At 41.2% G+C, this 12,848-nt stretch overlaps 1 protein-coding gene across 1 annotated transcript in view; it reads right to left on the bottom strand.

Moving 5' to 3' along the window:
• Positions 1-2,627: 2,627 nt before the first annotated feature.
• The window catches only part of ANKH (ANKH inorganic pyrophosphate transport regulator), a 110,505-nt gene continuing 100,284 nt past the window's right edge, over positions 2,628-12,848 (bottom strand). The window contains exons 11-12 of the mRNA XM_055704584.1: positions 12,250-12,349; positions 2,628-9,986 (exon numbers count right to left, since the gene is read on the bottom strand). Coding sequence (XP_055560559.1) covers positions 9,870-9,986; positions 12,250-12,349 — 217 coding nt within the window. The 3' untranslated portion in view covers positions 2,628-9,869. The remainder of the gene's footprint in view (positions 9,987-12,249; positions 12,350-12,848) is intronic.

The following is a 12,848-nucleotide window of genomic DNA, read 5'->3' as shown; positions in this document are numbered from 1 at the left end:
ATTCAAAAAAATTTGTGTGTTGGATTGATTCTCACCAGGAGGTATATTTTGCCTGTTCAGATGAGAAGAGCACTTTAGACCGCGTCAGATGATCAGAATTAATAAAACAGAAGCAATCAGAATCATGAATCATATGCAAACTGTTAGAACTTTACTTAAAGTAATTAGAATATGAAAGCTATTGGACAATATTGGAGCACAGATTCCCACCCCAAAGAAAGCATAGGTCATTCTTTTTAACAATGCAAAAACATACATCTGTTAAATACATAAACAGCACTCAGTTTTAATGCAACACATACTTTTATACTTCTGACCTTAGCAGTCACTTTAAAAATATACAAAGTTTTAACCTTCGCTGATTTAAAAGAAAACCCATGTTTAAAGCAAAGCAAAATGGTCATTAAAAAAAAATAAAACCAGTAGCTTCAGCATGTGTACAAATTACAGAAAGCAACATTTTGAGAGAAATCAACTGGAATTCTACAAGTATGACAGAAAATGATGCATGAGGTAACATTTCATTTAAAATCTAGGATCCCTGTACTGTAGTCCCAAACGGTGCTCTGGCTTGACACCTACAGTCCTTGCAAAATTGACTTGTTTAAGTAGTTGAGGATGGCTATTAGGCACACAGCTTTGCATAAAGACAGCCTTATCCTGAAAGAAAGATTCTGAATCCAATACTGAAAGATATTCTGAAAGTAATGAAAAACAATTGATACCTCTCAGGTGAAATATGCATTTGCCTAGTTCTCAGATTTACCTTCAAATTACAGAAATTAACTGAAAAAATGGGGCTTTTTTTCTGCCGAAGGGTGTTTAGTGAATTGACCTTAATGCCAATGCAACTGCAGTATGCCCTAAAGTGCGGCCAACTACTGCTCTTGCCTCTTTCAGTGTTGTAAGCCTACTGAGAACAGAACAAGATGTTGTCTTGCAGACTAGTCCATGGTCAGAGCCAGGTCAGGAAAAGACAAGGCCCTCAAACATCCTTTCCCCTCTTTCCCAAGCAAGAGTCTTCAGACTCTGGGCTGCCCTTTTTCAGGATGCTGCTTCCAGACACTATTTCCCACTTCCAATTGTAAAAGTATTTCCACGAAACTAAAAACAAGTCAATTTTAGAGAACCCAAAGGCACAATTAGAACATGCAAATATGAATTCAGTATTTTTAGGCATTTCTGTGGCGCTGTTCCCTGTAGTATCCAAGCATCTTTCACCAGCATTAGTGAATTTTATCCTTATAGCACCTCTCAGATTGGAGAACCTGCTATCCTTGTAGTATTACTCTACAAATGGCGCAGTCTGACCTCACACAATACGGTCAAAGCTATCTTGAACCTCTGTTCAGAAACTGCATCTCCTTTGAGAGACTTTCTGGGGGTTACCTCTACACACCTTGCTTCTCCTCCATGATGGTTTCCTGCTGTGAAGACAGAATAGTCCTCATCTTCTGTTCTGCTGTTTAGGTTTTGCTCAACCTTTGTAGTTTCTTTCTAGAGTGACCTTGTGGTTGGCCCTGCTCACTATGCAAAGATGGAGAGAGCAGGATGTGTGAAGCTTGCTTATTCCTCCATTGCAAAAGGTGTGACAAAGTTTGCCATCTTTTATGCTCACAGAACTAGAAAATTCAGCTTTGTCTACTAACTAGTGGCTAGTAACACTGCCCCATAACCTTTAAAGGCCAGCGAACCTTTTACTAAAGATGATAAATGAAGGGGTTACAGTTCTTTCTGCCCACTGGTATGGTTCTTGCAGGGTAAGGCAGTGTGGGGTGCTTGCAAAAGACACTCCAACTCATTCATCTGCGGCCGTCTCTCCCCACATACACACACTCACTCCACCACACTCACTTGCTCGCATGTGCTCCTCTCTGAGCACTCCCAGAAGCTTTCTGTCCAGTATAGATGAAACAAGGCTTTCTCAAAGCTTGGGAACACTGTCAGGCTGTGCTGCCCAAGCACCATTAAACACTTTTCAGTCATTCTGCCACGCAGAGTCAAGTCCTTGGTCTCCAGTTTGGATTTCTGTGGCCTGTGGTAGTAACATGCTCTGCCAGCGTTGCAGAACAAATAACACAAGCAGGGTAGGGGCCTCTGACACTGAAATCTCAACTTCAAGTCCACCAGTAACAGGCAAAGTCTGCTTTTTTCTCCTCCTCTGAGCAGCCATCTCTGGGCAGGGTCACTGCCACCAGCTCATGCCCAGTGGTGGAGGGACAAGCCATCAAACTGCATCTTTCTAAAGGAGCTCTGTGCTTCCTGCCTGAAGCCATCCTCCCTCTCAGCAGATGAGCTCTGGGGTCCTCCAGCCATGCCTGTGTCTCTTACCACAAACCCTCCATAGGCTCCTGGCCTCAAGAAACAAAGGCAGAAGCAGCAACACCAAAAGCTGATCCAAAATAACGGAGCAGTGAGAGCAATGTTCTAAGCCTGACAAGAGGTAAGCTTGATTGCTATTATGATGGTGGTGGCTGTTTCTGCCCAGTTTAAAACACAGGTTGAATTCCGCATCTTGTGCGTTTGCTTTTTAAAAATATACAAGATACTGCAGGTAGATTTTTATTAAACCTCAAGTAAATGAAGTGCACTTTGAACTATGTTGCTTAAAGAGTGATTTATTTTAAAAAGCTTGTCGATGGTAATAAGCAAGGGTATGTCATCTACAAAAACACCTATGTACCTTCAACTTTTTTGCAGGTTTTGCTTTTGCAATTCTGTGATGCTTGCAAACTCTGTGGATGAAATCCAGTTGATCTAAACAACCAGTGAACTTACTGCCTGAAGCTTTCCAATTGCTTCATTGTAGCTGAGGAAGGATTTTTTGTTTATCATAATAAGGACACAAAAGCAGAGAAGCAGAGTTATGTTACTGCTGCTTTAGAGAGCAAACTATAAAGTTGAGCAACGTTAGTTCCAGGCTCTGTTGTTACTGCATGTGTACATACAGTCCTTTCCACCTAGGCAGTATTCGCATTAAAAGTTAATGCAATTAAATATTTTTTTTTCAGTTCCGCAATTTTTTCTTTGCTTTTCTGTTGTGTTTTTGCTGAATTATGGATGAAGCTTTTGTTCCAGTATTAAAATGCATCCTTTCCTAAGAGGGGATTTATGTGCTGTCATTTGTAGATAGGCCAAGCGGTTCTATTATGTAAATGTAAGTATTTACTTTGCATTACCTTGATTACAAAGGAGAGTTATCAGAAAGGGTAGCTTTTTTTTTTTTTTTTAAATGCTGAATGACGCACAGAAGAGAGATGGGAAGAAGCAGGTAGCAGATGTAATTGCTTGCTGTTTTCAGGCATTTTTGCTTAGGGAGTTAATTGAAAAAGTGCAGTGCAGTACTCAAATATTTTATCTGCAGATACAATAGCTTATTTTTGCTTTGCCCTTGTTGTGGGATCTGAGGGCACAAGGGTGGGAGGGTACTTACAGCTGGCTCTGCACCATGAAAGTTTTGCCATCAGCAAAAGAATCTGTGCAGCTCAGATTTTTGCTCAGATGTCTGTGTTGTAGAGCCCTAGTAGGCACTGTCTCTCAACCCTGAACTGAAAGCTTAAAAAAGGCAAACAGTCTCAAGTCTCTTAAGACGAAGGAATCTCTCTAGGTTCCTGACTGAATCAGGGAACAATATAGGCCAGAAGGGGACTGCAGGCAGTCATCTTATCCAGCCCCTGCTGCTCAAAGCTGGGCCACCTTAGACACTGGATCAGGCTGCTCATGTCCAGCTGAATGTTAAAACTTAATGGATTGTACCTGTTAATCAGGCGCTCCAACTCGTTAAGTTATACATTCAGTTGTGAAATATCTGAAGTGTCATGTTTCCCAGGCCCTGGAAGTATTCTGGGCTGCTCTGGGGATGTAGCGCTAACTTTGCTAGAAAAGCTGGGGTTGTGGTCTTATGGATCATTAGAAAGTCTCAAAGTGGCTGGGGTTAAGTAATGAACTTGAATTAATTCTTTTCATTCTTGATTTTAAACAAAGACACCCCCCAGTTCCTTCTACTTCTTGACTCTTCAGCTTAGCAAATGAAAAGTAAAAAGCAGCCTGTCAAAGAAGAGTTTTGTTGCAACTGACTTTTTAATCACGTCATTACTTGACATTCAGTCAGCGTGACTATTACATTTTCCTTCTCAAAATGCCAACAGACAAAATAAACCTAGCGGGAGCCTTCAGAAAAAAATAAGGAAAAGTCTGAAGAAATTGAACTAGGAATGACAGAAAATAATGACAAGGTAAAACTAATAAATTGATCTGAGCAGTCACAAGTCTTGGTAATACTAAGGAAAACTTTCCCCTCAGGGTTACAAAGACAAAAGAGCACCTAAAATTATATCACAATTCTTCTGTTTTACTGAGAGTGGATATCGTGATCATGAAATGCTGAGACTGAAGCTCACTCTCTAACCGTACAATTAACTTGCAGAAGCTGTAGCCAAAATGCCCTTCTGTGCCAGTACGCGCTCCAAGCTGAGCTTAAAGCTCCATCTCTCTGCCCCCGTATTTTGTCTTTAGCCTTTTTGTTCAGAAGGTGCCAATTACTGAGAAGTCTGGCAGTGTTTTTGCTGAGGAGTGCATCTATGCACCGACAATTGAACTTGGCTCTCTAAAGCAAATCCATGCAAGCTGTCCAAAGCCGAGCGGAGAGCCAGGGCTGCCCCTGCACCCCACACCCTCCCGCTGCTCCTGCAGCACTGCTGCAGGCCAGCACCACACGTTGGACCGCTGGACCGAGTTTGCTGCTAAGCTAACAATTGTGTCTCGTTTCATGATGCTGTCAGCCTGCAATTGAATACAGCGTGCTGCAGGGCACAGAATAAATTTGGAGCTCCTCCTTCCACCAGGGCTCTGCCACGAGCCCCACAGCCTGCTCTGCACCGTACCCCCCTCGTCGGGAGCTTGCTCCCTTCAAAAGGTATGGTATTCTGCACTTGAATTCCAGTAAAAAAGCAAACATGAACAAGGGGAGGGAACCCTAACATTTTATGGTTAAGTTGATAGCTCCTCCACTCAGAAACCAAAATACTTAGGAGTGGTGCCTTGCAGATGCATTGCTCCTCACCCTTCAGTCCCTCTCCAAGGCAGCTGAAAAGGAAATGGCAGCAGCCAGAGCTCTGGTGTTTTCTGCCCTCTGACTCACTCATCTCCATGCCATGCTGTTGTCTTTAGGCTGGGTATACAATATCTACAAGCTTTTCAACATGTCCTCTTTCTTGCCCATTCCAGCTTACTGTTCTAAATCATGCTTTAGCTTACTGGTTTAAGGTCTGCTGAAAGGGCGTTTTGTTTACTCTTTTATGTAGGTTTAAATTGCAATTTCTTTTAAACATCTTAGTATTAGTCCCACATTAAGATCATGTTTAGACTTGAATCCTTGTTCCAATTAATGATATAAAGGCTGTAATAAAAATGCCTGTGCAACACTCTCATATGCACACCCATACACATGGTGTGGTTACACACACCCATACACATGGTGTGGTTGCACACACCCATACACATGCATGGCTTTCCAATGCACTAATGGCTACAGCAACTATGCCCACTTAACACCCAGCTGCACTCAAATCCATGCTGATCATGCCACAACCACAAAACCTCAGTGAGAGTCAAGAGCCGACACCACTGTCTCGCCACCCACTGCACTGGGCAGAGCTGGAACGCTGGAGCTGCAGGATGCCCTGTTCCCATTGCCACCTTGCAGCCCAACGCACAACTATGCCTGGCGACTCTGGGCACCGGGGCCTGAAAGCATCCTTTCTCCCTTCTTTTTAAGCATGAGGCGCCATCCCACAAAAGAAGGCGCTCTCGCCTTCAAAAGGTTTCTGTTCATGTGTCGTGGCCTGCCTTGAAACGGCCGCATTCATCAGCTCACCCTCCGTCTCGGGCTGGTCCTTCTCTGGCTGCAGATTCGGCAAAACACTGAGCAAGAGCCAGATATAAATCTCTCCCTCTCAAAGGAAATATTTAGCAGCAAAATGAGTGGAAAACAAAAGACTTACTCACCCAATCCTCTCACTCAGGGTGGGTCTATCTAACAAGCAGGCAACTGAGCACTCCTGCCTGGAACGGCTGTGCCAGGGTGATGGGGAGCGGGGCTGCCCCACGCCTGGGAACCCGCCGGTGTGCCCAAATGGCCTCAAGCACTGGCTGGGAAATGTAGAGCTTTTTCCATCAATTTCACTGCTTGGTAAGTTGAAGAGGCCTGCTTAGGGCAGTGAGGGGGAAAATAACCCAATGTTTCCTGTTGATTCTGCAAAAGGAAAACTCAAGACAAGTGAACACAATTTTACACACATATTAAAAGCCAAGGAACATTCATCCACAGCCGATCAATGTTCTGCTCTTATTTTCTGCTGCGTGAGCTGTTCTGAAATCTAGGATGTAGAATGCAGATCATCTTTGTTCCTCTTTTTATTGTGACTTCAATTGTGTAGTTCAGTAACTCTCAAGAAAGTCTAGAAAGGCCAGGACTCCATGTGAATTCTCTGAGATGACTGCCCTCTGGCTCTCCAATACAGAAACTTAACAGGTTTCTACTGTAAAATATTTTTCACAGAGATAGATAGCCATGTCATCAGCAATAACACAAGAGGGACAGCTAAGCCATTTTACTGGAACTCAGGAGTCATTTGGGGAAGGAAGTGGTGCAGGAGAGGGTCTGCATCAGCATCTGCCTGACAGAGAAACTGGAACCATTAATGCTCTGGCTGGGGCTTCAGCAGAGGACAGCTGCCCATCCCCAGCATGTAACCCATCAGACTGGCTGCTTCACCAGCCCAGCTGAATTTGCCACTGGCTGGGAGTTGGAGCAGTGAGGTTTCAGGTGGTTGCTGAAGCTTCTGACAACAGCACCCAGAAGCAGAAGCAGAGGCTGCAGGGGACAGGGCACTCCTTGGACAGATGCCTTCCCGCTGAGCACCCTGCCTGCCGCGCAGCCGGTACCCCAGCCAGCACGCGGGCTGCTTCGGACTTGCAGAACATCGCAGAAATGTCAGTGTGCCTTGTTAATCCAGCACAGCACACAACCTGCAGGAAGCAGAAAGAGATGCGATGCATGCATCCTCATGTCACTGCTTGAATTCTTGCCCAAATCCCACCACTCCTGTGCTCATTTGGTATCTTGCAAATAAAGGACTATTATTACCCACACAACTGAAAATTTATCTTTTACAATACTGTGTGACCAATAATTCAGTTCTTTTCTGTTTGTTCATCTGCAAAAGCTTCGGTGTATAATTTAATTTGTTTTCAAATTTTTACGTTTTGATGGAATTATTACCTTGAAACCTACATCAGCAATGCTCAAAAGTCTTCAAAAATACTGCTGTTTGAATTTTAGTCATGTACCAAAAGAAATACTACACAAAAATATTTTCTTGCTTTGTCTCTTCAGCTCCTGAAAAACCGTGTCTTGTAGATTTGGATACAAACGTACTGAGAAACTAAAACTACATGAATAGAGATGACCTCAAATGGCCACTGTGACCTGTAACAGTCTATATACATGTTATATACATATGACTGTTTGAGAGCCCGTATTCATGAATCTGTACAGTCTACATCCTGCACAAAACTAATTTGTCTGAGGGTTTTTTTTTTTTTATTATTATTTTTCAGCTACTGTTAAAACCAAAGAGAAAAAACTTGTGGTAGCAGAGAAGGTGTGTGGTTACTGGACTTAGCCTTACCCTCCTAGTGCCACTGCTCCTTAACCGTGAACTGATTTTGCAAACCTGTCAACACAATAATTTCTATGTTTTTTCTTATTGCATTTGTACATGTAACAGATTGGTAAATGTTTACAATAAAACGTAAAGTTCATTGATACAATGCCTTTCATGACGGCCATAACTAGTTACTAGCAACTCTCTAGTTTTTTAGAGACATTTTTAGCTGAACTTGGAAAAATAGGAAATGTATTGTAGCTTAAAATAAATTTACATAATATACAATATATGTATTTATACACACGTGTATGTCTACACACACATGTATTGATAAAACATTTAAAGTAATGTTTAGTTTTGATCAGTTCTCTGAGTGCTGGGAGTATCTGGCAAAAAAATCTAAAATGGGAATTTTTCCACAATTAAATAATCATTTCCACAACTTAGAAAAATATACTTTTACTAAATAAAGTTTAAATTAACTGATTTATGGATATAACATGAAGGATAACTGTTTCCAGACTCTGGCATGACTAAATTTGAAAGAACCCGAGCTACTACAAACTGGTAACGAACGCTGCCCTGCAGCCAAACACACAAGAGCACAGAAACAGAAGCTGCTGCTGCAGCCATCACCGGTGGCACCCAAACCCTCTCTGGTTCGGTCACCTCTTACACAGGTTTCCTTTCCACTGATACAAGTCACCCGCCTGACCTCACGCTCTGTTTTTTAAGGCCCACTGCAGCCACAACCACACAGCCAGCGCCTGCCACCTTCTCCAAGCACAGCACTTGCTGACTGATGTGAGCAGTTCCCCACTTCCCCACAGCTCTTGCCTTGAGAGCTAACATATGATCAGGGTCCCTAATTAGCAACTTGGAGGACCATCGGTACTTGAGCTTCACCATACGGATTTTGATCTACTGCATAGGTAAATATATCATAGCAAAACATACATCTGTCTGTGTGTGTGTGTGCGTGTGTGTATAAGTATATATACATACACACACGTGTGTGTGAGTATATGTACCTCTTTATATAAAAATTTCATGGAACTATGTGTAGTAACATGATATACCATGGTATCCTGCATACGTTATTTGATTTTTTTTTAAATATATAGGCACCAGAAATAAGTATATCGAGCAAATCAACCTTTAAAAATTAAAGTTAAATCAGTGGACAAGAACTTTGGTAAAGCTTGTCGATATTTATTTTTTTTAAAATTCAAATACAGTCAAAGTCTTATCAGTTGCCATCACCCTCTTCACAAGAGGAAAGTGCATGGATTTTTTTTCTAAATAAAATTATATGTAAAGTGGTGCTTAATGATTCAAGAAAATTCTGAATTAAATGTTTACATTTTTCAAATGATTACTATCTTTCCAATGGAATGAAAGCTATATAGAGTTCTTGTCCCGTGTGTATTTTATTTATTGTATGCATATATATATATAAAAATATATATATATGTATGTCTCTGTTTATGTACCTGTGTGTGTATATACACATCCACACACTTTTAACATGAGAGAGGAACCTGTTTTTCTCCACTTTGCATACGGAGACTTACACGTTCCTCACTGTCTTGTACCCTGTGCAGTATAAGCTCTAGTGATGAGGCCAAACAAAAAGATATAGTTCACCATAGTATATTAGTTTATGTAGCAAAGTCATTTTCAAGCAAGTAAAATAAAGCTCTGTATTCCAAACTTCTTTTCCTTTACATTTCTCATAAAGAAAAGGAAGGAAAAGGAAAGAGGGGAGGGGGTAGGATTATGGCAGTAGCATTGAGCCAGTGGCATGTGTGCATGTGCGAGTGTGCAAGTGCATGCACGCAGACACACACACACATGCACAGAGAGCAGGGCTTTGGTTGACAAATGCAGATTGTCCAGAGAAGGTGGATGCATAAGTAAGGAAGACTCTACAGTGATGCAATTGTATCTTTTATGTTTGCATGGAGTGAGAAAACAAATTCAATTGGGGGGGGACAAAAAAAAAAAAGCAAAGACCTCTTTTTAGGTCCCTCATCAATGAGAGCATACTCAGTATGCTAGAGAATTTATCTGAAACCTTTTAAATCAAGGCCTCTTTATTACAAAAATAAAAACGAACAAACAAAAAAGTATGAGAGACGACAAGATGCTGAAGTGTCACTCCAATCGTCCCTGCAGAGAACAATTGCATCCCATTTATTATTCATTCTCTTCTCTCATTTCTACGATGTCTGTCATTTCCTCTGTGTGAGGCATGTCGGTCATTGCGGAGTCTTCACCTTCTGTAGCTGTTTCATTCTCATTCCGCTTCTTTTTCTAGATTGAAACAAGCATTCAGAAACCTATCAGTAAGTTGTGCATGAACACAGTCTGACAAACTTTGGGCACTGGGAGAAGTGAGGTGGGAATAATTATTTTTTTTTTTAGAGTATATTATTAAAAGCTAGAATATTTGTGTCATATTTGTGGCTCGTCACTAATTACTTGGCTTAACTTAAAAGTTTCCATAATCCTTCTGGGGCTGAGCTTTCTCCTTTCTAACGTAAATGCAATAATAGAGGCATTTCTTATGCTAAGCAACATCCAAAACAGGCTGCAGCATGACCAGAGGGAAAAGAGCATCTGGAATCTTTTACCTCACAGACTTTTTATTAAAAAAAAAAAAAAAAAAGAAAAAAAGAAATGCAAACAAAATATGAGAGAAGATAAGCTGCTCTAGAGGGGGGAGACAGAGGTGGCTACTTAACTTCTCAAATGTCAAACTTCAGGATTTTTACAAGATCGGAGCATTCTGGCTTTTCTTGGTACTGCTGATCCACAGTGATCCCACACCCCACGAAGGCCAAGTAATATTAGAGTATTTTTGGCCAGCGGGAGCAGGAGGGCATTTAAGAGTCCTATGATTCATCCAGGATGTCCTGGATTAGTAAAGCTAAGAAGCATTCAGCCCCACTACAAAACAAGTTGAAGCATCTGTTCCTTATTATCTGTTTCTCAGCAGGCTGACTAGTTTTACAGAAAACACTTGTACAGCTGACAAAAAAACCCCCACAGGTATTACTGATTCAGCTGAGTTGGGCATATCAGAGTTTCAAAATTTCAGAGGTGTCTACACAACACTTGATTTGGAGCTCTGAGATGCTACCCACTTATTACCACTGTAGGTGAAAACAAGTTGGTGTATACAGCTACTGGTTTGCTCTGCCACTTCATATTGGCTGTTGAGATGATGCTGTCAACCACGTACTAATTCTGGTAAGGGAATAAATTAGGCTGGCACAATTATTATTACTACTACCCGCACTCATCACTGCAAAAAATTGAAGTGCCATGTCCCTGGCCAGAAACAGCCAATGAGCTACTACTGGAACAGACAAGCGATAAGGAGGTTAGTCCAGACAGTTACATGTTGTAAAACCACAGGCCAAGAACACCCATTTCAGTGTACTACAGGTTTTCCTCTTTGGTTCCCCAGAAACACATGACAGACTAATCATGACAGGGATCAAGGTCTTCTATTTTCTTTGTTCTATTGCCATGGCCCGCACTAACGCGTATCAAAACTGCTTGGAGTTTGTTCCAACATAAGGCTCTTAGATATTCCATCTTCTGGGTTTCTTTTTTTTGCTAAAAATAGAAGTGGTGGGCATCTTCACTTGATCCTTAGTAAGAAGTCTAATTTAAAAAAAAAAAAAGTAAACACATAGACTATATTTTATGCTCCCATCCACAGAGTCCTTCTGCACTATGGAATGACGTACACACCATGCCATTTCTGCTTGGAGTTGGAGCTGGTGCCCTACACAGTGCCTTCAATACGTAACTGGAAGGACACATAATGTCGGTACCGCTATGTACCCAGTAACCCAGCCAGCATTTATCCTGTCTTTGACTCCACTTAATGGAATATTCTTTGAAATCCATGTATCACTACTACTCTGTACATGCAGGACTGTAGTGTGTGAAATATGTAAAAGTATGCCTACAAGAAATCCTCGCCTGTTTAAGTATATGTAAAGCTCTTATCCTCTACTGCTGCAGGAGCATATCTTGATTTAAGCAACTTCTGTAGATGGCAAAAAAAAAAGCAACTGTACTTTTTGTCCATTTTCAGCAGAGCTGGTTTTATAAAGAAATAAAAGTATACCTATATACACAAACACATATGCATATGCATATACATATACATATACATATACATATAATAAGCCTGGATGAGTAGTTCCTGTGTCTACATAAAGAAGCTCTGTCGTAGTGTAGAAGCAGCTCTACAGTGCAAAATAGGTGCCAGTAAGGACATGATATCCATGAACATGTGTTTTGAGGAGTAAGAAGTTTACCTCAGACCAGCACATCCCATGGCCTGAATGCCTTCTAGCAGCTGGAGGGCACATTTTGGTTTTATTTCAACCCAAAGCATTCCCAAAGCACACATTTGAGACCACATGGAGAAGCAAACCAGATTCAGTTAAGTGGGGACGCTGGAGAGTTACATTTCGAAAGTGTACTCTTAATCTGAACTAAAGTCCACTCCATTCATCAGCAACTTTCATCAGATCCTGAAGAGACTAATTCTTACCTGTTTCCGGTAGACATAACAGGCTGCTATTGCAACCATGGTGGATTCACCTACAAAACCAGCTAGAAGGGATCCTACTCCAAGAGTGGCTCCATGAACTCTGTGGGTGGCATAAAAAGAAAGTAGTCATGGTTGTGTAAGAACGCATGATTTGTCATTATATTTTCACCGGCATATAGAACCAATCTGTTAATAGAAATATCTCCTTCAGCGTATACTACACTGGCAAAAAAAATGATGCGTATTTCAAAGGACCCTTCTGTTTCTTAATGGCTTCACTGTTTAGTGAAAGAACAACATTCTAGTCAAATTATGGACTAAGAATTTAAAGTCTTGTACAGAGTGCTGTAGAATAGATTATTTAACTTATAAACAAGATATTCTTTCATGAGCTCTCTTAACAGTGCATTTAATAACATGGAAATACATTCCCCTTAGGACAAAATTTTGCCTCTGACGTGTGTTTTTTCAAAAGAGACATCGCTATTGTGCCTGCCTAGAACAGTCACTCTTGTAAATTTGTAAATATTTCTTCTCCAGATATTGACACTATTTAGGCTTTATATTATGGTTAGTATTTGGGGAAAATGTTCTGAGCT

This window comes from Falco cherrug, chromosome 3, assembly GCF_023634085.1.
Source record: "Falco cherrug isolate bFalChe1 chromosome 3, bFalChe1.pri, whole genome shotgun sequence".
Taxonomy (NCBI): domain Eukaryota; kingdom Metazoa; phylum Chordata; class Aves; order Falconiformes; family Falconidae; genus Falco; species Falco cherrug.
The sequence above is the reverse complement of the archived record's forward strand: the minus strand, read 5'-3'. Positions and strand labels throughout refer to the sequence as shown.